This window comes from Rhagoletis zephyria, unplaced genomic scaffold (assembly GCF_001687245.7).
Source record: "Rhagoletis zephyria isolate East Lansing unplaced genomic scaffold, Rhagoletis_zephyria_1.1 Rzeph_scaffold_06939, whole genome shotgun sequence".
Classification (NCBI taxonomy): Eukaryota; Metazoa; Arthropoda; class Insecta; order Diptera; family Tephritidae; genus Rhagoletis; species Rhagoletis zephyria.
The window spans coordinates 1-25,779 of record NW_016164022.1 but is presented as its reverse complement, the minus strand read 5'-3'; the positions used below and the strand labels follow the sequence as shown (position 1 = coordinate 25,779).

At 37.5% G+C, this 25,779-nt stretch overlaps 1 protein-coding gene across 1 annotated transcript; it reads right to left on the bottom strand.

The window, feature by feature from the left end:
• Positions 1–1,531: 1,531 nt before the first annotated feature.
• LOC108373674 (uncharacterized) lies at positions 1,532–13,907 on the bottom strand. The gene is made up of 3 exons (XM_017629596.1): positions 10,800–13,907; positions 8,997–10,645; positions 1,532–1,658 (listed from the first exon to the last, which is right to left on the bottom strand). The coding sequence occupies exons 1-3, from the start codon at positions 13,719–13,721 to the stop codon at positions 1,532–1,534; spliced, it is 4,698 nt and encodes a 1,565-aa protein (XP_017485085.1). The 5' UTR covers positions 13,722–13,907.
• Between the last annotated feature and the right edge of the window lie 11,872 nt (positions 13,908–25,779).

Below are 25,779 nucleotides of genomic sequence, written 5' to 3'. Positions count from 1 at the left end.
CGACGTAAGCGCAACATATTCCGGTTTAGAAAAAGGGGCTAAAGAGCCCGGCGGTGAATGAGGGTAAGACAGAGTACGTCCTGGCAAAATATAAAGAGTCCTTGTGTTTTGGAACATACGTCACTGTTGGCAGCTATAACTTTGAAGTAGGGAAGGACACCACTAATAATATAAACATGGAGATGAAGCGAAGAATATCTCTTGCCAAAAGCTGCTTCTTTGGGCTCGGTAAGCAATTGAAAAGCAGAGCCCTCTCTCGACGAATCAAAATCACGCTCTACAAGTCTCTCTTAATGTGCGTTGTTTTATATGGCGCAGAAACATGGACGATGTCGAAAAAAGATGGGACGGTTTTCGAGAGAACTATTCTAAGCAAGATTTATGGCACCGTTCGCGTGGGCGATAAGTACCGAAAAAGATGGAATAACGAACTTTACGAGCAGACAATGAAATCAAGGGCGCCCACAAATAAAATTAAAGGACCTGCAACTCTCGCAAACTCGTAAAGGAGAGAGGTAATTGAGAGGCTTAAGAAGTTTTACGATACTGACTGCTCGTGCAAGAGTTCTGGTTCTGGGAACATGCCTGCATGCATACTTCACCCTCTGGGTAGTTATGACCAAGTATTTGACTACTCCGCCCCTGAACCAACCTTCGATAGGCTCTTTAAGACGAGCTTCCCGTCAAGAAGAGAATGGCAAACACTAAGACCATGGAGAAGGGGAGGAATTGAATTTTTACACGGATGGATCCAAACTTGACAATTGGATTGGCTACGGAGTTTTCTGTAAGGAACTAGGACTGGAACTATCCGTCCGAATTCCGGCCCACTGCAGTGTTCATCAGGCAGAAGTTTTAGCTATAAAGGAGGTGGCTGTTTACCTTAGTACGCATGCCGTAACGAAGACTACGATTAACATCTTCTCGGACAGCCAAGCGGCCATCTAATGAACATGGTAATGCTGAAAGGGTTAAGAAAGAAGCTTTACTGCAAAGCATAAAACTAAATGCCTTTTCGCCATAGAATGGCGCTTATTTTCAGTAATAATTGCGTTTGCAAATCTGACTAATAAAGCTCTTGGACTGACATTGTGGAAGGTTTGATTATAAATTAAAGGTGACCCTTTGACTCACGGTTCACTATACGTACGTACGTACGGTGCGTAGAGTAAGGTCCTTCATTATCTTAAAAAATTTTTGGTTTGGTTTCTCAGGCCTCTTTCAATACAAGTTTAAAGGTGTTGTCTTTCAAGAAGTTGAGCTAAATACTGAGGTACATACATGAATTTTTTTTTTATTTTTTTTTTACTTAAATATAAATACTCAATATTAGTACGTATTTCATTACTGCGTTCACCCGAATTTCTGAGGCTATTACTAGTTATATTGTATTCTGAGGTACTTCCTCCTGAACTACAAATCGATCTACTTTCGTGACATTAACTGTGAATCACCTTCAAAAATTGATTCCACATTTACACTTTAATATATGTAGTTGCAAAATAAAATTTATAGAATAAAATTCCCACAGTTATGAAATTACGATCGTAATCAACTCACCTTCAATGCAACTTATCGCTTTCTTTTGATGTAAGCGCTTATCTCTAACACGTTTTGACCAATCCGGACTACGATGCGCCTTGGAGCGTTCTCGTACGCTGCAAAGGGAAAAAAAAATAAATAAAAATTAATTTAATAAATTCAATGATAGTGTGTATATTTTACAAAGTGCATACATTCTTATCTTTAAGTACTATATACATACATATGTGCGTTTGTTAATAGAGATGTTGTAAAATGTATTAGCAAATAAGTAGACCACGAATATCAACCATTTTCTATTGGAATGTGGCACAGTTTCGTTATCTCAAAACCAAGGCATTCATAATGAAATTTTCCAATTACAACCATCAATCAATTTTGTTTTTACATCAACAACAATAACAAAGTGAATGTTTGTTAACCCACGCCCGGCTCGTCGTATCTTTTGCATTGCACAATGTGACAACTCAAGAACGTCGTTTATTTGTTGAATAAATATGTATGTATGTATGTGAAAATGTGGATGATGTATGGGAATATGCAGAGGTGTGTAAATATGTAAGTACCAGTAAACGATTTTCTATTTTTCCACACTTTGGAAATACCCTGCAGGGAAAGCTACTAGTTGTGAACTAGAATTCTACCGGTTAGCGTTTCAGCCGAACTAGTTCACGTTCTATCCTTTTTCAATGTTAGCGACTGGTATTTTTAACATTGCGATGTCCTACGAGATGTCAATTGTCAGGCTATGCATCAGCATCTACTAGTATAAATACTAGTAGCATCATACCAGTTGATGAGATAGTCTGCCAATTCATGCCCCGTGAAAGGCATAAGTGTGCCTTTTTGCTCGCGACGCTCCAGCAGTCACAATGGCCGACAGAGCAGAGCACTCGCGTGGTAAGCCTGAGGTCCGAGGTTCAAATCCTGGCGCAGGGAAAATTTTTTTTTCTATTTTTTATTTTATTTTTATTTCTCATAAATTTATTTTTTTGTTTATGCTGTTTATTGTAATTTTTAAATTGAATAAAAAAAATATTTGTGTTTAATTTCTTTGTTTTTATATTTCTTCCTAAATGTTTTTTTGCAATGCAATTAGATTTTCAAATTTGTTATTTATTTATAAAATGAATAAATTATTTTTACTTACATTTATTTAACTTTAAAAATGTTAACCACCTCCAAGCGGCCTCGAACCTGCGATTTCAGAACCAGAACCAGTAGTCTTCACGTGACGCCACAGCCGACATTTGTAAGAAAAGCAATTAATTGCGTTTTATTTTTGGCTTTGGCAATTCAAAGGCAGATGTCGCTGATCGAAATTGTCGAACTGGTAGGCTCATACTAGTTAATGAACTAGTATTTTTTGCTAACTGGTTTGGCTTTTCACTGGAGGGTAATGGCACTTTTTCTTATCGCCGGCGGCGTATGGCAAAGCTTAACTTTCTAGGTCAGCACGGCGCAATGGGGAAGAAGAATGATGCGCCTAAAATATTCAATTTGGTAGGGTGAGGTTGAGTGGCGGCAAAGTAAACAAATAAACATGTACATATCAGACATCTGCAGCGGGTGCATGATTTTCGTGTACACTCGATCATCTAACAAAACCCGTTTTGCATCGTTCTCTGTATACGAGCAGAAGTATTGTTCGTTATCGACTGAGCTCAAGACGAACATGTTGGCCACAACACCCGATTGCTTTTCATACATACTTGATTGGGTTCGGGTGCTTTGCAGCTCAATATACCCGGGTGTTCGAGTTTCAACCCGAGTGTGCACAAAATTTTCTTGATTGGCTTATGACGTTTTTGTTTCTACAAAAAATGTTGCCTTCTCATCGCGGTGTTCTTAGTTTTTGTGCGTAGAGGGTAAAGAGAAGGTTGAATTTTTCGGTAGTTTGTTTAAGTGTACATTTAACCATTTCTTATATTTTTGCTCATACAAAATGCGGCATCACGACGCCTACATCCATTTAGGTATAAATGTGTGTAGATCGGCAATGCCCAAGCCCTATACACTCGGTGCACATTTATTTTTTGTAAAAGTACTTATGTACCTACATAGTTTTAGGCTGTGTTCTAATATATACACACACAGCTTTCCACGCGAAACTATACGAAATAGATGCAAAAACATTTTTGTCTACTTCGCTTCTAATTTTTTCATTGCGTATGCACAAGCACAAAGCAACAACATTTTCGTATGCTTTGTGGGAACATATTGGCGCCAGTTACCTTCAGCGTAAATTTCTTTGTTGTCCTGCATTTTATCGCAATGTTCGGGTGTCCGTTTCATTGTTACACAAATTTTCGGGTTAGCTGCGGGTGTCCGAGTGTGGTGTTCGCTTGTGCTCAATTTATAGCGAGGGTGATCGAACAGACTCGTTCGTAACCAAAGCAGCTGTCGGGTATGCATCTCGATCGAACACATAGTAGCCGAGTGTGGCGTTCGCTTGATTTTTAGTGAGTGTGATCAAAAAGGCTCGATCATACTCAAAGCTGTTCTCTGGTACATATATGTATGTCATCGATTTTGGTGGAACTCTGTGCGAATATGGTAGATATAAATTCGACTGAGGGCAGAAAAAGTTGAGCTGAGAAAGAATCCAAAATGTGGAGTTGGCAGGCATATGCAGTGCGATCGATGAATACTTGCATTTACTTACATACATACATATGTACATACACAAACAACTTATATGAAAGTATGCTCTTTGCTTTGCTTTTGTGCTGCTACTAATGAATGGCAAAAATTCGCCTTCACAGCGCATTGCTCAAACAGAATTGCATAAGCTTCATTGTTCGTTTTAATTGGTGTTATTACAGGTTGTTCTAAAAGTAGTCGTAACTGTTTGAATAAAACATTAAGTTCCCAGAATGTATTTAATTTACTTACTTATTACTTTTGGCTGTCCCTTTCGACTCCAAACTTACCCTTACACAAGCCTGTTGCGAGATTTTTTTTTTTTTTTACGGAAAGTATTGCACATGCAAAAATAGAGTTTTCCTGCGAAGAAGCTAAGGCCATTTATTGTAGAGATCTTAAAGTATATTTTTACGGTGCCTGTAGCTTCAAGATGAGACAAAATTTAGTAACATTACTTTTGCACTTATGAAAAGTTGTAATAGGTGTTCTATGCATGAAATGGATTAGTAGACCCCTGAAATTGATTACGTCCAGTATTCTATGGATGAGAATCGACCACATCCTTTCCGGAAAGAATACGGTAATTATATCAATTTCCCCATTTAAACGATGTTTAAGAGATCACAAGGCGCATTTAGCCAATGGAAGGGTACAACTATTTCGTCCTGTGAAACGAATTTCGGCTTGCATGTTATAAAACTAAATGAAGGTTGATGCATTGGACCCAAGTTGTAGCTGGAAGTTCATAGAAGAAGATTGCACTTGCTTTGGCTAAACGTTTAATGAATTCCTCGCAGAGTTGTCACTGATATAAATAAGACGAAGAGTTAAGCTCATAACATTGAAAGCGATTAGTATTCCATATAGTATCGCTCTTCAGTTTACTTCAACCTAAACTAAGAATTTTTATTTTATTTCCTTTCTTTGGCTTTTCAACACAATTTTTATATTGGCCGTACATTTCCTAGTGACATCTAAATATCAAACTTGTTTTATTTTATTAAGATCGTATTAAGCCGTTTATGCCACTAAAAGTTGGTGAGTTTTTTTTTTTTTGAAATTAAGTACCTTTATTTTTAGCACGCACTATACTACATATGACGTATAACCAAGTACAAAGAACATTACTATTTTCCCGCCTGCGAGTTAGCATAAAAGAAAGAAACCTTTCAACTGTTGTCAATGACTTGCTTTTTCTCATTGCCTACGTTTACTCTGTGTTTTCTTTCGTTTTCTTCAAGTAAATTAATGGAGAGTAACAGTTTAATTGTTTGTGTGGCTAATTGCGTATTCTGCTTATGGACAGACAGACTTGGTTAATTATTACAAAACTCTTGACTGTTATGTGCGAATGAAAGAAAGGCCTTTGAAATGAATTTGTGAACATCTTTTAGCACTTGTCAGGCATTTAAGTGAGTTGCAGTTTTGAAACTGCATGGAAAGCATGCAGAGGTCATTGAACTTTGAGGCGTAGTTTTTGTCAATAAATTTTTCGGATCATTGAATTTTTGGATATTGTAGATATATAGCCTTGTTCGCGTAAGCGACGACGAAATGTGAAGAAGATGGATAATGGCTTGGAATTACCAAAAGATTGCGCTGGCTTGGACGCGACGTACGCATGGTTGATGATGTTCCGGTGAAAAGATCCTTCGGCTTGGCATCAATGGGGAAAAAACGAAAGCAATAGTGCGCCTAAACAATAGTTGAGCCACGTGCAAAAGAACCTATATATGTAGCTCTGGAGCGAACAAATGGAAAAACTTAAAGAGATATTCGGCGAAATTGTTTAATCGCGTTCAAAACCAACAGGCGGTTGTAAAAAAAAAGATCTAGGTATTCAACTAAACTAAATCCAACTTCTTTGACTTTTCTATATTCTATGTACAAATTAAATGTGTGTGTTTTAATGTCCGAATTGGGCCTTTTTCTGTAACAAATAAATATGTACTTGCAAATAAATATATTGAAAATCAAAACAATTTTGGAGCCGCTTAAAACTTACACTTTGTTATACTAAACTTTAATGCATACTCAAAAAAATTCTAAAAAATCAGATTAAAAAGCTCAAAATTTTAATGAAAATTTGTTAAATTTTTCTAAGCTCTGTATAAAATTTGTAAGTTTGATTTATATGGTTTAGGTTAAAGTATGAACCATATTTTTATGAAAAAATAACAACAAAAAATTAACTTTAAAAGCCTTGCATATACATATTTAACAAAAATCAACATGTACTCATTTCTGCTCCCCACTGTAGATTTCAAAACAGTCTACCAATTGGCATATTCCCAACCGTGCTTCAAGCGGAAATTGTTATAACTGAAATCTGTGCCCGGGAATGTCTTTTTAGAGGGACTAATGATGTTACAATAAACATCATGTTGGACAGCCAAACAAACTAGGAACCCATAATATGGTTACGAGGTCATAATATATTCGATGGCAATGAAAATGCTGACACTCTCGGGAAATGCGGAGCACTACAGGGCCTACTCTGAAGTGTAAAGGGCAATCCAAAAGATCTATAACTCCCTTTCGCCACTATAGTAGTCGAGGGCTGACGTGAGGGCATGAGCGGCGCTGGCTCAGTGAATGTCTAGACAGACGGGTGGAATATGGTAGGGGCGGCAGTCATCTGCGCAGAGCTCGGTCTCAACAAATCCTGTAAGCTTCCGAACTGCTGCAGCATTTTCCAGGCGAAAGTATTGGCCATAAGGAGATCGGTGGAGCTACTAAGCAGCAACCTAGTGAACAAATAGGTGAATCTGTATATCGACAGTCAGACTGGCCGACGCAAGAAGTGTGGCGGAGAGCAGCGGAGCTCTGGATTTGCTACATACTGATGCTGACATGCATTTGTACTGGGTTTCAGGACACACCGGCGTCGCAGGCAACGAGGAGGCCGACTGCCTTGCCAAAGAAGAAGCAGAAGTACCGATTTGCCTCCAAGCGATTAAACGGGAGCTAGGCTTGTCCATGGTCTTCCGAAGGCAGAAGGCATGGACCAAAACTCAAGGTTGCAAGGTATATGTGCGGATCGTATGACATAAAGCTCACGAAGTTTCTCCCATCCTTCAAGATGGAGGATGCTAGGCTACTGGTGGGTGTTCTAACGGAACATTTCCTGTTGGCATACTACCTCTTTAAACTGGCTCAGACCAATTATAAGGTCTGTAGGGGATGTAGACTGAAAGAGGAGACAGTGGAGCATATTCTACGTGAGTGTCCTACCCTTAGCAGACTGCGAATCAGTCTCCTGGCAGCATGCTTTCTGCCTAACCCGGAAGCCGTCTAATAAAAGGTTGAAGTTACTTCTTATGGGTTTGCAAAATATATTTAAAAATTGAAGAATTATTAGGAACGTTAAACGTAAAAGGAATTTTCTTTGTAATTTTGAAAAGATTTTTGATTCTTCTGAAAATTTCGAAATCACCCTTTAGTGTGTTTTGTAATGACGACGACGATATGCCAGGTGCCCTATCAGCTTATAACCTTGTACTATTTAAACCTATTGCATGTTGTTTGTGTATATGTATTCACATATGTAACTAAATAGATATCTTTATCTAAAAAGCTAATTTTCATTACAGAATGTTTACATTGGTGAAAACCATACCAAAATAGTTAGGGATGATTAATTGTTATTTGCATTTAAGGAAACAATTATGTATGTATGCATAATTAAAATATCTGTGTATGCATTTTAATAAAAAAAAAGATTATATACTTTAGATATACAGTGACTCAAACATATGATCACGTATTGATTTTTTTTTTTTAATATTTGTAGTGTTTTTCGAGCAACATTTTTTATAAAAATGCCGTCCAAGCATTGTCCGAAAACATATAAATCACAGTTTCAATCTTCATACAAAATTTAGGAAAATTTAACAAATTTTCATCAAAATTTCCACTTTTTAATCCGAATCTCTAGAACATTTTTGGGTATACAGTTTTATAGTCAATACAATTTTAGTCTAATGAAGTGCAAGGTTCAAACTAAAAAATCGCGTTGTTTTTTAAATTTTTTTTTGAGACTACTTTTTCGTGTTTTTTTTTTTATATTAAACAAGTGCTATTTACAAAAACTGGCGTTGCTTTTGATTTTTGTTTTGAAATTTTGTTGCTAACAGTCTCCCGCATTTTATTTAATAAGAAATACATGCTTATATGGAAAAAATCGCAAAAATCCGTTGAAAAAAATTTTTCAAAAATCAGCGGACTATTTTAGCCGTTTGAAACTTGCATTTCATTAGACTAAGATTATGTGGGCTATAAAACTGAATACCCAAAAATATGAAAATATTGAAGTTTTGATCAAAATTTACTAAATTTTGTATAAAGTTTGGTTTTGGTTAAAGCTTGGAAGGTATTTTTATAGAAAAATAACAAAAAATTTAGCTGGAAAAACATATCGAATATTAAAAACACTATAAATATTTAAAAAAAAATGCAACATGTGGCCATTTGTTTGAGTCACTGTATATAATATTGGTTAGTAATGAAGACAAAGGTACATTTACAAACGGGTACATAATTTCGAATAAAATTATCATGTGCGCAATAAACATAAACAATAGCCGATAAGATAAGGTAGTGGCGTGCTTGCTTTTTTCGCAGCCAGTGCACTGAAAATCACCAAAGCCTAATTCGGTTTTTAAATAGCATCAATTTATTGTTTGTAGGCTCTTTTTGCATATTTTTTTATCAACCAAAACTGAGTCACTTTATATGAAACTAATATACATAGCAATAAAATCCTAAATCCATAAATCACAAGACAATAAAAAGCTTTTAACACTCACACAATGAATTGCTGCTTCACCAACTTGTCCGCTCCCTCTGCCTCGGGATCTGATATATCCACCCATTCATCGCTATTATCACTCGTCGCACCACCATGCGACTGAGAGTAACTCTTCGCACCAGCAGGCACATCACTATTTTCATCACTCACACTATTATGGGTACCGCCAATGCGTCCGCTTATGATCGCGTTTGTCTTTTCCGCTACCGATTGCCTAGAGCCTACGCTGCCAGTGCCGTAGATTAAGCTCGCCGTCACCGACATTTCGTACAAACTATTCGTTTTGTGATCCGATGAAATGGTGAGCGTCGAACCGCTACTGCTGCCGGTCAGATGACTGCCACCACCGTTACTGTGACTAGCGCGCCGATAATGCGAGATGCTCTCGTAACAATTGGATGTAAGCGAAATATTATCACTGCCGCATTTCGTCACAGCGCTGGCGGACTTTTGCAAAGCGATGCTGGCCGCATGCAATGATTCGTAGCAATGTGAACCTTTGATGGTGTCATAGATATTCTCATCATCAGCATAGTAGTGATGGTCATCGTCCTGATCGTCCAAAGCAGTTATGGTGCTATTGCTGCTGCTTTTGCTGCAACCTCTGCTGGAGGCCGTCCTCACTATTTCCCGTATAGAGGAGGACGTTTTGGCTGTAGATTTGGGTGAACGCTTGCCTGGCATGGGCGATTTGGGCAGACGACGTTTCGGTTTAGGCAGCTCGGGCAGTTCATCGTTGGTGTTGCGCACATTACTGCCACCCATTGAGATCTGTTGGGTGAGCTTGGGAATTACACTACTGCCAGTGGCATCAGCATTTGTTAAGGTAGTGTTGGCCAGCATGTGTGGTGTATCGGGTGGTGGCTCACAAATCTCATAGCCATCGTACAAAGGCTTGCCGGCATGGGTTGGGCTAACGCCGATCGTTGCAGGTGTAGTGTGCTCGTAGGAACCAGCTATGGACTCATAATCAGCCAAGAGCGCGGCATTAGTGGCCTCAGCCACTTTTTGCTCAGCTGCTGCCTTGGCTTCATCCACCGTTTGATAGATGTCCTCGAATATGTCACTGTTTTCCACTGAGGACACTAAAGACGTTGGATCTTCCATCAACGTCTCATCAGTATCGGACAACTTCTTTTCCGTGCCCGCCGCACAACTGGTATAGAGGAAGGACTTCGCAGATGGCAGCTCGGTTGCACTCAAATGTTCTTCAGCGTTTGTGCCCTCAGTCTGTGCAGCGATCGGTTCGTACATTGGTTCCGCTGACTCAGTTTGTTCACCCCGATTGTCCTCCTCAAGTGCTACTAAAACCGGCTGTTCCAACTGCAAGCTCAGTGGACGCACCAGCTCGCTATAGTCGCACTGTTCGCGCTGTAATTCCTTCTGCTCCAGCATCAGCTGTTCGCCCTCAATACTGTTGACGAGTGTAACATTCACCGCTTGCGCAACGATCAGTTTATTGTTGGCCACCTGCTTAGTGCTGGCCTGAAAAACGAAGGAGTTATTTGGTAGCACACGCTGCTCAAAGTCATCGTCTGGAGAAAGCAACAGTGCGGCAGTGTTTTCTTCATCTGTGTCTACGGTGAGGTCTTGCAGTTTATGATCGATGATCTCGAGCGCATCTAGTAACCGTGATTCGGGCTCGGGCTCGGGCTCGACAGTTGTGTCGGCATTTGAAATGCATCCGCCCTCCGTTTTATTGTCAGTCGCTTTTGTAATCGTGNGTGAGGTCTTGCAGTTTATGATCGATGATCTCGAGCGCATCTAGTAACCGCGATTCGGGCTCGGGCTCGGGCTCGACAGTTGTGTCGGCATTTGAAATGCATCCGCCCTCCGTTTTATTGTCAGTCGCTTTTGTAATCGTTGATGTGGGTGTTGCTAATGCTGGTGTCGTCGACGTTGGTGTGCTTGTCGAAGTGTTTGTTTGTGGTGTTGTTGGTATTTCAATTGTTTTTACCGCGTCTTCAGCCAATTCAATCGCCGGTCGTTTGAATTCATTGTTCACTTCAGCTACACTCACCGCTTGCTTCGATGACAGTTTCTTGTTGCTGTGACCTCCAACAAACGGCGACCTAAAACGGAATTTTTCATAAATTTTCGCGTATTTGCGTTTGCGTTGCTTCGCCTTCTCTTCGTTGGCCGCATCAAGTTGATCGTCATTGGAATCGATGGCGGTTGGGCGAGGGTCGGTAGTGGCATTACCGTTCAATGCTGCCTCCTTTGTTGACTTTGTTTGTGGCGTTGCAATCGCTAATGTTGCAATCGCGTCAGTCGTTTTTGTTCTTCCACCGCTGTCTGATGTTTCCAATGTCGCCACAGTCGTGGGAATGCTAAGCTCAGCACTTGCGTTGCACTCCACAATTGTTTTTGTTGCTTCAGTTTTTATTGCTATTGCCTGCGTCGGCGGTAGCGTCGTCGTCATGCAAATCGCATTGCTTTCTATGTCATTAGTTTCTTCATTCGCTACTGCTTGCTCATCAACATTTTTTGCCTCAATATTCTCAGCAGTAGCGTTAGAAACTGTCAATAATGTCGCAGTACTGCTGCTAACTGCTTCATTAGGTGACCCACTTGCAACGGTACTGGCTTGCTGCTGATCGTCGTCCTCACTTCTTTGATCAACCTCATTAATCGCGTTTTTGTCGCCTTCCCTGCCGTTATAGTTTACGCTACCGTTATCGCATGACCCGTACGTGTTTTCCGCAATGTGCGCGCTCGTCACGTCAACCGTTGAATGCGTATCGGTATGCCCGCCTCGCAACTGACCGATCGTGATCGATTTTTCGTAAGCTTCCAACGGCGTCTTGGACTCTTCCGTCACTACCTCTAACGGCGGCGATAGCGGCAACGCCAACTGCGCCTTCTTCAGCTCAAGCTTCAGTTGCAGCTCGTTCGGTGGCGCTGATGTGGGCAGCTTTAGTAGCAACCGTTTTGAGCCGGTATTACTGTGCTGCTGAGCTTTGTTAAGTTCACGCAGCTTTTGCAGTACCTGCGCACTTTTCGCTGGCACTGCTGGCTTATCCAGCTCTGGACCACCCTCAAATTTTATTATATTTCGTTGCACGGTTGACGCACGCAAAGTGGCGATATCCTGCGCGCGCGCCATATTTCTACTCAACGTGGAGCGCTTGCTGCCACCCTCCATTGCCGCTGCGATCGGATTCTCCACCACTTTGTAAACATGTCCACCGCGCGACAACAAAACACCATTCTTGCGCTTCACCTCCTCCAGCAGCTTTTTATCTTTCTGTATCATTTCGTTGAATTGTTGCGTCAATTTCGCCACTATATTGCCGCCCCCTGGCACAATAGCGGATGCATTGCTACCACCGCCACTGCCACCACTACCAACAGTGCCGCTATCGCGTTGGCTCATTTTGCGCGGCGCGTGATATGTGCGCGTATGTGTCTTGAAGCTATATTTGCGTGCGGACGCTGAGGACGTTGACGACGAGGAGGCGGTGCGACGCACGCTACGACCCCCAGTATTTGTACCACTTGTCAGCGATCCCGAGGCTGATAAGCTTTGCGAATTCGATTTATTTGAATCAGTACTACTGCGCTTGGCCAACGACGTGTTTGTTGCTTCGCGTTGAGAGTTTCGCTTACGACTGGCCAAATTGCGCGGCGAATTGCTGGCCGCAAGCATATTATTATCGCTAAAATCAGCAGGGCAGTTACGACGTTGAGCAGAGGCCGTTGGAGCTGTTGTTATTGCCATCATTGCGTTGTTTGCCGTCTCGCTGATAACAATGTCGTCAGCTGATAATGCCAGCGCTGCCGCTGTACTTTTTTCACGGCCAATTGGCGTATGCGCCACTGTCATTTCTGTGTTTTCACGTCGTCGCGACACCATGTCCTGCCGCTTCAGCCAATGTATGCGCTCACCGCGCTCACTTGCTTTCACGGCGGGAAAGTGTGCATCTTCGTCGCGCGCCTCACTGCTCACAATGCCAGCTGTAACGCGCCGCGTCATCTTGGTGCGCACACGCGACTCGCGCGCCAAATGTTTTGCTGCCTGTTCGGCCGTTTTGTACTTGTAAAAGTTATCCTTTTCGCGATGAAAACAGTCGATTTCCGACTCCTCTGCCGCCGTTGTCGTAACGGCCTCTTCTGCTTGCACGCCCACCTGCGTACAATCGTGCAAACTATGCGCGCGTTTTTGCCGCAGTGCCTCGCCTTCGCTACCACTCGTCGATTGCGTAGCTTCTGCTTGCGCGCGCGCTGCACTCACTAAGCAACCAATTGATTTTGTTAATTTGCTTGCTTTGCTGGTGCTAAGTGAATTTTGCCGCCTTGTTGCGTCCTCACTTGCGCTGATGCGCTTATTCCACAAATGTCGCAAACTTTGAACGCCACGAAATTCACGTAGCGTAACGTCGCGTTCTGCCGCGCTCGGCTGCGGTGGCTCTGTTGGTAATTGTTTGGCGTTACCCCTGGCTTGGAACGCCTCTTCGCCCTTAACTCTGCAGTCTTTATGTGTTTGTACGCCTTTTACTGTGGTTGCGTTGGCGTCGGCGTCGGTTTTATTAGGCGACTTTGCGTTGCCACCTCGAAACCAACTGAAAAATGTCTTTGCTTTTGTTGGCGATGAATTCGTTGTGGGGCTTGCTGTAATAAATGCAGTCTTATTTGCATCTTCAGCAGCAGACTTGGCCGTAGCCACTGCCGTATCGAATGTTGTTGCTAACATTGTATTTGTTTCGTTTACACTGTCCAACATTTTTCTTTTTGTTTTCGTTGTTATTCACAATTTGCACTAAGTTTTTGTTTTTGCTTATTTGATTTGCTATCAGCTCACGTTCTTTGGTGTTGCATATTTTTATTTGTTGGCAGCAATTGCATCGGTTGCAGATGACAGCCGCTGCACATGTGGCGGTCAATCCACCGGAGAATTGGCAGTGTGCGATAAACCTGAAAGGAGGTAGACAAAAGAGAAAGTCAGTTCAAGTTGTCTTAATTTCGAGGAACTAATAGTAAATACATTAAATTGAAAAAATATGGCAAGACTTAAGTTTATTCATAGTTTTTTTTTGTACAAATCTATGGTATACATTTTATGGGCAACTATTTTAGGTTGGTCTAAAAATGTATGTAAAAAAAGTAAAGTCAGAATTTGAATGCTACCACCCCCTATAATTGTTCTATATAGGCAAAAATATACCCCTGTTTTTTTTCGAAATCAAAAAAAAAATTTAGTTGTCGCACAGTGCGGCCGAAATCCAAAAAAACGCCCAAAATTCAAAGCTTTAAAGAAATGATTTGAAATTTCGTACTAGGGAGTTTTCGGGTCGCTTATTACGAATCCGTTGTCAGCATTGCAAAAATCAAAACGACGGATCCAGTATGGCCGCTGGTGAATTTCGAACTTTTTGATTAGATTTCTTGAAAAGATTTTGGATATGCAGTTTTATAGTTTACTCAATTTTAATGTCACAAAGTTCAAGCTTAAAGTAAGTAAGTTGATTTTTGAAATTTTTTTTTTGTTGCCAATGTCAGTCATTTTCTGCCATAGGAAGTATGTTCGATGATATGAAGAAAATGAGCAACACCTTCAAAAAAAAATTCCCAAAAATCAACCTAAGTCCAGCTATTCTAAACTTGCGCTTTATTATTCTTCAATGAAATGGGCATACTCAAAATCTTTCTGTGAAATCTAATGAAACAGCTTGAAATTATTACATACAGGTGAAGCTAATATGTATAAGCGTGTTAAAAAAAAGTACATTAAAATTTCAGTGGCAGATTTGGGAAGCTGAATTTTATTTTATTCAGTAGCTAATACTTTTCTACGTAACCTTCAATGGGTTTTACAGCAGGTGTGGCCAACCTCGGCAGAGCTTTTTGTAGTGTGCGTGCAAACAAGTCCCAGCAAAAACTTTTAACTTTTTTGGAAAGTACCTACTTATTTTTGTATCATCGAGTAACGCAATACAAGCCGCCTAGAGACCATTTTCGCTTATCCATTGCATTACATTACGGTTGACGTGGTTAAAAGTTATGCGGTAACATACATAAAAAAATATATTCCGACGAATTGATAACCTCCTCCTTTTTTGAAGTCGGTTAAAAAACAAAAAAAAAAAAACAATAGCATAATATTTGTAATTCGACGAAAATTCTGTTACGGCACAATTTTGTAGCCCATTACATTAGGGGTATTCTCCAAATCTTGCAAAGCCATTGCACGTAGCACGGATTGCATGGATTGCATAACTTGGAAACACAGAACCACAAAATACATGGGAAACAAAATTTCCTACGCTGCAAAATATGCAACGTCGAAACCCATCTATATATTTTGCAAAATAGCATAGCAAGATAAATGCAACCCTGTGCTAGTTGTTTTGTTGTTGGAATTGCCTTATATTTCTCTCATTGCTCTCATCTCGCTCATTTAATTTTTTTTTGTGCTGTATCTTGTTATTGTATTTGATACATAATTTCGCTGCTTGCTACCCATGCATGCTACCACAAATTTGGAATAGTATTTTTGCATTTCGTGCAAGACTTCGAGAATACCCCTATTGTAATATAAATGATAAATTGTATATCTGAAGTAGCTAGGATTTACCGTTGGTTTTTGCGGTTTTTTTTGCTGACGGTGTCATTTATTTTCCTACGTTTTTCTTCCACACGAAGTATTTTTGATGTTTTTTTATATAGATGAAAATGTACAACTCAGTCAGCAAAAAATTGCCAAAAATACTGACTAAATGGCCAGCTGAGTTCTTCGCTAGAGCTACTGAAACATTATCAAAACCGCGATTTTTCGACACCTTGACCACATTTTTCTCGAAATCTGGAGATGATGGAAACTTTATAGCTACGGATTCGTAATCAACACAAAAAAGCCAATGAAAAATGGTTTTAGCATTTGCCGCCCCAAAATTAGTGTTGCTCTGTGTAATTGGTATATTAAAATCTTACTATCCTTGCTAGTCGCAGAGAAATGCTAGGCATTATACGAGTATTTATGGTAAAATTACTGCCAGACTGCATTTCTAGCTTTTCTGGCTGAAGAAAACCTTAATGCCCCCTCTCAAATCAAATCTGAATCGAATTAACCCTTACCTTGTTTAGGAGCGGATTTTAGTACTCATTCTACTACTTTTGATTTGACAGATTTGATTTTGAAGAAAACATGCAGACTGAGCCGCTGCTCATTTTCGGCGTGAGTCTTCTTAAAACTTTTTTTTTTTTGGCAGCCATACTGCAATATTTACTTTATCTTAGCAATTTATTTTAACTGCAATTTTCAAACAGGTGGCAACTTTCTATTTTTGTTCCTTCTATACTTTAGTTAGACCTCTTGCAATACATCGGTGAAAACTGAATTCAATTTCATGCATTAGTTTTCGAGTGATGCGCGTACAAACATACAGAGAGACGGAGAGACAAAAATTATAGAAATGGTTGATTTTGGTTTTATTGCTCTAATAAAGACCTTCCATCGGTCTGCTACAAATTTATTATATTTATAGATTTTTAAAACTGATGTAATTGTGCAATGGTAATATGCATTACTAATTATTTTCATGTGCTATGAGTTCATTAAATGCAAATGTAAACGGGCATCACAATAAAATAAAATTCAATATATATGTACATACACATATGCACGTATTTGCTTTTAAGTATGTATTTGTGTGAACAGAAAACATAAATTGCATACCAAACAGTTAGGTGGCATCACTGCTTCTTGATTAACAGCACATTGCCAAACCGCAGCCAATGACCAGTAATGCAAGTAAAACACAAAGCATCACAACTGGCTTGAAGCCATGAAATTTATATAGTTTTTGAATACTAATCTATAGCCAGCATTATAAATGTGCTTTAAATTAGAAATTAAAGTCACTAATGTTTTTGTAGAAGGTTTAAATATTGCTTGGGATTTTTTTTTTTTTTAACGACCAAGTCATGCATTCCGCTCAAGCGCACACATCAATATTTTTTTTGTTTTTTTTTGTTAATGTACAAAAAACCCAACTGCGAATGCTTTGACGCTCATCGACAATTAACACAATTATTATTTTTAAGTTTTATGTAACTAATGGCCATAGTAATTGTGCTACTATTTTTCGAAGTATTATTTAACAGCTTTTAGCCGCCTTTTGCTGGTAATGTGTCTTATATTTTACCAATACACAAATAGACAAGAAAGAAAGAAAATAAACCCTATTCAAAAAAAAAAATACTAAACTATATACTTATTCAACATTTTCTGTCATTTCCAACAGCTTTCCAAAGTGGAAAAATAACAAAACTGTCTGTCCATATGAAAAGCCAAACGAAGTGATTGTGCAATAAAATAAACTGATTTTCGTATTGAGACCATGCGACATACTTTCATATGTATGTACATATTTATGTGCATGTTGAACATTAAGGTGGCTCTTAGAAATGTCTGCAATCCATTGAACTTAAAATTAAGCTCTGTGAAATTTAGTCACAATAGAATATGCAGAGAACGTACCTTTTAGAACTTAAAGTAAAAAAAAAAAAATTTTTTTAATTTTTTCGAACGACGGATTCGCTTAATTCAGCTGGCACGCTGGCACTGAAACCGGGCTAACACATTATCGGATCTTAACTGATGACTCCAAAATTCACAGTGGGTCAGGATCTGTAGTCTATATCGAAGATAATGGGAATGAGCTTCACTTTTCCCTTAGAGAATATGCCAAGCCGACAACGTCCTCCCTGGTTCGGTCTTGTAAGTATGTACGAACCGACGCAACCGATCCAGCCCTGATAGTATTAACACGGAAAGTGACTTCTCTTCAAACAGGCGTAAAGTGGCTTTATCAGACTCTTCCAAAAACACTTAGGCCGTTATAGCACCAATCAAGAAGAATTCCAAGGCGAGATATTTTCTATCCTCAAGCCCATTGACTATGTGGAGGAAAATAGGTAGAGAAGCGGAAAGGTACGTGTCTGGAGCAAGAGCTAAGCTGCACTCAATGCATTGGTCCGCAACCAGTTATAGCACTTCTGCCGTTGGATATTTCGTTCGGCAATGATTGGGAAAATTCGAGGCGCTACCGCCAGGTCGTTGCTTTCATTGAGTAGATGAGCCTGTAGAGAACTTTTGGTATTGCTAACAAGGCATTTCATTTGGCACGATCACCTGATTGCCTACTGCTGCTGGCGAGGATGAAAAGGCGGAACTCTGTTTGTGTCTCTAGCCCGCCTTTGCAGGAGTTAGGGATGACGAATTTGAGCCAACAATCTGCTTCGATTTATTGATGATATGATGTAAATAACAATACAATGGGCGGTATGTACACTGAAAGCCTGATTATGGCAACTTAACTTAACTTAATGAAACTTAAAACTTAGAAAATCAAAATGAAGTAGATTTCGACGTGGCATTAAGTTACATTTAGTTTCGGCTGTTCAATTAAAAGCAACATCCATTTAAGAGAATTTTTAAGTGAGAGCCTGTAAGACACGTTAAGTTGCCGCAATCATACAATAACTCATTGTTCTCCTCACGTTGATTGCGAGCTAAAATAATTTGTCTGCTTTAGTTTAGTTTTAGAGATCGAGGAACACGATTTATCGTTATCCAACTGAGCTCAAATTTTGTATAAGGTTTTTTTTTTGATGTAAGGGAACTAAAGTTAGTGGTAGCCCAAAAAGGAATCAGATTCGAAAAATAAGAGCCAACCTAATGTATATATATACATATGTTTGTATGAATGTAGTTTATGTATACATATACAAAATCATGACGTTAAGGCCGATCAGCACACGTGAGCGAGGAACGTGCCTTGTTTGAAATGTAGCAAAGTCAAATACTTTCCTTGGTTATCTATTTACGTACATATGTATGTTAAGTCATACATATTTATATTTCTACAAAAATTGTACCGTAAATTATCTACCATTCAAGTAGATATCTATTTACAGGAAAAATCTATTTTAATTTAAAAAAAAAAGTACTTAGTACTCGGAACTTAAAAGAACTCGGAAGTACTCGGTGCTCACAAAAGAGCTCGAAAGTACTCAGAAATGATGTACTCAGTATGAAGATTCAATAGTTTTCAAGTGCAATATTTGTACCCAGTAAAGTTAGCCATTCATTTGACGTAATTGACGTAAGCTTGGGATAATTCTAAATTAGGCATTGAAATGTTAACATTTGTATATTTAAAGAAAGTACTCAGTACTCTAAAAAATACCCAATCCTTGAAAGTATCGATACCAAAGAACTCGATCCTCAAAAGTACTCGATACTTCCCAACATTAAAGGTGAGTATTTCTTTTAGAGAGATTTCAAGACTCGAGTTGGATATGCCCCAGCAGGCAAATAACCGGGAAATCATTTTCGATATCAGAAAAAATCCAAATCAGTTCGTGGAAACACTCAATATATATGAATCGTAGGCTCACTCACTGAACTAACATGATTAATTTAAGAAAGAAGTTTTATGATAATTTTTGTTTAGGAAATGCGTTAATTCCAAAAACCAAAATTTTCCAAACTGCTAAGGAAAATTCGTCCACCTTCATCAGTAAAAATTAGAATACATATTTGTACTTAGTCGATATTTGTTTAGATTTCAAAGTTTACCATGTTATTGCTTTCAATTCCTCTGTAAGAAACACTTGTAATTGCAAATTATTGCTGATTCTAGATAACCCAAAAGTGAAAGATGAAAACAAAGTGCAAAAAATACAACAGCTGTTCAAATAAAATTGAAGTCATAAATATTTGCCAAGAGATAGTCGTGAATACAAACGAATACCTAAATGAAAACCACCTGCGTAACAATTTATGCCAATTAAGTTTTGTAAAACGTTAAGAAGAAACGCATGAGCATCCGAATATTTACATAAAACTGTTTTACTTTTATTTTTTATTGACAAAACCATAAAAGGCAGCACGCAAACGTGCTTCGAAATGGATCTTTTGTGTATAAGAATTAAAAAAAAAAAACTGGTAAAGTACAAATACATATATGTATATATTTTTAAATTTCTACACCTGCTACTAATGTACACTCTGCAGCATCGAAAATATACTTATAATGAGTTTAATTATTCATTTTTAAAGCGAACCAAGCGCATTCGTTATCTCATTATTGTCTCTGCTCTTCGCAAACTAAACCTCCAGAATTTTCGTAAAGTACACATATTCAAGAAACCAGCACAAAACAAATCCGCAATGGTAAGAAACAGTACTAAGTAAAACCAGGGACCGTAACGGTTATAATCTTCATAAAAAAATCATAATTTAGCCGTTAAAATTGGATTTCCATTTTTTTGATAAAATTTGGATCTTATTTTTATTTATGATTTTTTTGGTTATTTTATAAAAGTTATTTTCAGATTATAGTTCATAAAAGAATTAAATCGGTCATAAAAACGCAGTCTCCTTTATAACGGTTAAAATTGAAAAAAAGGGCCTGCGAGATTTAGCTTTTTTCCCCTTCCAATAATTATGTTATTTTTTTAATATCTAGTTATGTTAAATTTTAATACGGTCTTGGTTTTTTTTCCAGCAATTCGAGATTTATTTTTATTAATGAAATTCTTATTTTTTTCAACAATTTTTATGACAAGCCAAAAGTTGTTCAATATAATATTAAATTTTTTACTTAAAAAACGAACAGTATTAATTAAATTTTTTTTAATTAACAATGCCCTTCAAAACTCTGTAAATCAGAAATACTTTTGGAAATTCGAAGTTAACGCCAGTAATATGCGGTAACACTGAGAAAAATTAAAATAGTAATTTTTACGGAAATTTTTCATAATATTTTTATAGCTTGTTACCTAATACTTGTTCAATATACTTTTTTATTTTGTATCGAAAAATCATTAATAAAAAATAACTATGATCTAAACATAAAGATCCTAATTTTTAACGGTTATTTTTTGTCCCTGATTAAAGCTAATAACCTGGAACAAAAATTGGGCCGCGAAATGGTCCATGGGAATCCATAGAATTTTGGCCAAATTCTAAGAACCAAAGTTAGATGATTGATATGGTGGTCTCAAGACTTTCCAATTATTTTACAGTTCAATTCAAAATTTAGACACTCTCATTCTCCCGGTAAACAAAAATAATTATTTTTAATCGTAATGTTGGGGACTGCGTTTTTATGGCCTAAAAAGTTAAATCTGAAAATAACGGTTATAAAACATATCGAAAAAATAAAAATCATAAAATAGCGATTAAATTTAATCGGAAAAATATAAATCCAAATTTAGCGGTTAAATTATGAATATTATTATATGGATCATAAATCTTAGGCTCCCTGGTTATATAGACTGTAGTAGGATTCTGCCTAATAAACTTGCGCATGGTATTTGTAATATGTCCTGGTCAGCTTTTGAACTCGCGTCTATGTGGTGCATACACCCTCAGAGTCAGAGTAGTCTAACTGACATAAAAAAAAATGAGGTCGAGCTTGAAATGCATTTACTGAAAAGGAAACGAAACGAAACGGTAGTGTATGTTTTCTTTCAGTAAAACACTGTATTTATTGATGTGTAAACAGCCTAGCTCTTGGTATGGATAAAATTTGCGTTAACCCAGCAGAAAATTTGTAACTGCTTGTGTAACCCAATAAAACATCTGTAAATTCTTCTTGTGTGTACAAATGAACATTTTTTGGCTAGTCCAGGGCTGTTTAAGCATCATTTTGGGGCTAGTTCAGGGGAATTTCGGCACCGTTTTTAAGACTTGTGCGAGATTTTTTCGGGACAATATCATGACATTTTCAAAATCACTTTAGGATCATTTCGGGCAAGTTCGACATTTAAAAAAAAAATCCTCTTTTGCCTATTTTTTGGGCTGAAGTTCCTTTTTGTCTTGGCTTTCTTGCGATTTTTAGTGCCTTTTCCTGCCTATTTCGCTAATGTTTTTTGCCTTTCCTTTCGCTGGTTATAAGAAACACCTCTCTTTTTTTTCATTATAGGTTGCAACTCTAATTGCTTAAGAATGTAAATACACTCATGTTGTCATAAATGAGCGAAAATGTTTCATAGTGCTATTTGCTGATTCTCAAGAGCACGTTCAAATATTTTTTTTTTTATACTTCACACAACGTACTTACTGGGAACAATGAAATTCCTGAAACACATACATCCATATTTACATACATACGTCCCGAGATAAACACAATGCCGATAAACAATAATAAATATCCAAATGAGAATGAGTGACATACCAAGTAGGTACTGGGTATATTAAATATTATTTACTTAACAATATGTGTACCTTTCAGTAATGTTCCAAGTAACTGTTCCTGGGGATTCCCTTAACGGAAGTACAGTTGTGCATATTTGCGCTCGGAAGGTAATGTTTATCGTATTGCCCTTATTTGAGGTAAATATCTACATAATATTGATGTGTAGGAAAAAACTTCTTAAAAGATGGGCCTAAATTGGGTTATATTGGCTAGCTTATTCTTCTTTTTGCTTGGCGCTGAAATCACTTAAGCAATCTGGGCTGAGTTCAGCCAGTTTCAAACGTACTTGTAAATAAGCATTTGCGGCCATCGCCATCTTATGATAGTAAAAAAAAAATTATTGACATACAAATAACGCCTCCGAAACCATTATTTTTTCACTTTCCAATAAAATGCATCAAAGGCGCCTCCTTATCATGAATACACGTTTGCGGCAATAATAAACAAAAAATACGAGAAGATCAATTATAAGCCTTACACGGGCTGTCTTCAATAAATATCCACAAATAATAAATATAAAGCAGGTTCTCTCCTCTGATGCCGCGGGCAATAGCGGACGAAAATACAGAAGCGATCGATAACTTTCACCAACAAGCAGCAAATTGCTAACTACTCGTAACAACCGGAATTAGACAGAGTATTTTTCTTCTAGCANCTTGCTACGAGTATTTTTTTTTTTAAATATACATATGTATTTACATGTGTAGTTTCATAGGCAAGAAAGCTTCAAGACAAAAAATCAAAAAAAAAGATGTCTGCATACAACTTTGAAAAGAAAAAATCCCCTACCAACTCAGAAAAGATGTACCTCTGTACATTAAGCCTAGAAAAAATAATTTACCAGTTTAGTCTGTCTGCCTAACAGCATCACACATTGGAAGCAAATTACCGCCAGTAGAACAGGAGCAGCGCACAAATCATTGTGGATTTATTAAATTATACGCTTTCTTATTAAGCAACGCAATTAGCCAAGTGGTGAGCCCATTTGGCTTGCGCGGCCAAAATGAAAAGAATCGGCATACGTTCAGCTCAATACATAGACACATACATCTGAACACACATATGTACATAAATACTTATGTATATCGTTTTCACCCGTCTTCCTTAAACTAGTAATGTTGGCGTTGAAACCATAGAAGTTTGTAGCGCGAGCATGCGATTCCGAAGTAGGTTGATAGAATTGTCTGATGCCCTCTCTCTGGCTGTGTGACAGGTAAATTGTTGGGAATTCAAAGCGTGAACACAGTTCAATGGTTCGTGGCTGTCGCGAATACAATGTTTACGTTTTGCTATTATTTAAAAGAAATGTGACATAGGTATTTACATATGTATATTAGGGTGGTCCCAAAATGCGCAGGAAAATCCCCACATTTTGGAATTTTTCAACTGCACCCCCAGAACTGAAGATTGTCGAAAATAGGGAGACTCCAATATTTTTAAGTTGAAATTGGTCTTCGAAAAATAAAATTACGTTGGCTGTGAGGAAAAATGTTGGACCTCCTTAATGTACAGGTATACTTAAATATGTATATAGCTTTCGGTAATGTGCATGTATGTATGAAGATACATATCTACAGGTACATACATATATATGTATACATGTATATTTTAGTTGTGACCTATTTCCTTGCATTCCCAACAATAACAAACAAAAAGTCGTTCAATTCTTAGGCATTTTCTGTGACTTTTGTTAAACCTTTTAAGAGTTTCTATTTTTTTGTTTGTTCGGTTAGCCATATTCTTATGCAAATTTTAATGAGCTGTAAAGTTCTTCAAAAGGCCTAACAACAAATGATGGCCATAAAAGTGGTGGACGAGATGAATAGAAGCTTTATGAATATTCGATAATTTAACGCGACAATGAACGTCATCAAAATATGTATGTATGCGAGAATAAAGCTTTACATAAATACATATTTTGATATGAGTTTTATTTATTTGTATGAATTGCACCCCTGTAGGCAAAATATGTGCTAGGCGCAGGTAGATACGTAGCACTATTTCAAAGGCGAAGGTATTTGTTTAAAAAAAATATGTATGTATTTTCATATGTATGTACATATATCTGTATCATATATGCAGATACAAATTTCATATGTTTCGCCTTCAACAAATCGATTGACCTTCAGTTTAAAACTTTACATTTTTACATATTAGTGCTAACCATGATAAAAATATTTATTTATTTTTATTTTTTTTATTTGTATCATGGTGCTAACTATGTACATATGTATGCTTTATTTTTCTTCAATAGAAATGTTTATACACAAGTAGAAGAGAGCAAAATCAAATAAATTTATATCTATTTAAATTTTAGAAACTTTTTAAAATTCCATATTAATGTAAATTAACTTTAGTAGTTACAGATTTATCGCAGATTTCCTATTTCTCTAAATTACCTTTATATGGGGTATGGGCGTGGTTATAGTCCGATTTAAAAAATTGTCAAAACTTTGCTATGTTATGCCAAGGTTGGTAGAAATCGGTAGAGCGGTTACTGATATAAACATATACCTGTGATCATAAAGGGCGGCGTTACGCGTATTTTCAACAAATGTTAAATTTTCTTATTTCCCTTCAGGAATTTAGACAAATTTTCATCAAAACACTCCGATTTCTGCCCTGAAAAAGTTTGCCATAAAACCAAAGTACTCCTCATAAAGGTCTTAATTTTTTTTTAATTATTGTCGGATGTTACTAAATACATACATACATATCAGATAAATAAAACATTCCTGATTATGCTACTAGCTTTTTCATGACAGAAGTGCCCTCGCTAATTTGTTTTTAGGCAGTGAATGAGGAAAAGGAAGAGATAAAATTCACAACTTTAAATAAATACTATTGCCAATAAAACGAATTAAAAAAGTTTGCATTACATCCGTTGCACAAACGGTATGCCGCATTTTAACAAAAATGTGCAATTTATGTCAATTACTAATAATGCATAATGAAAAAAATAAATAAATAAATACCAGAAATGACCCAAAAAAAAATAGCTGGCGATAGCAACAAACAACTATTTGATAAGCAACAAAGTCAACAACTTTCTCCAAACACAAATCTTAACATGCGTCTTCGCATACTTCTACACAAATTCGTACATACATATGTATATACCCATTAACTATTATGCTCATGTCTAATTTTTATAATTTTGTAAAATATATACGTAAAATGTGTATGAAAAATCAAATAATAATCTCCTCCGCAATACTACACGCCACTCAGACATTTTGCCATTTTTTTTTGTCTTTAAGATAAGTTTACAATAAAACGCACACACCCAAAGTAAGGTGCGAGTATTGAACTCACAAATAAATACTTGCTGGTAGGCAGATATGGGCATGTGAATAAATATACATACATACATACATATGTACTACGTAAGAGGCATAAGCAAATAAGCAGATGCCGCTCCTCTACGGAATTGACCGAAAAGACCCACTTGGACGCTGTTGAAATGTGTGATCCAATGATTATATATGTACATACATACATACATACTTGTATATATATGTATGTTTTGCCCAAGTGTGTTGACATAAAAGAAAAAAGAAAAGTTATAGCGAA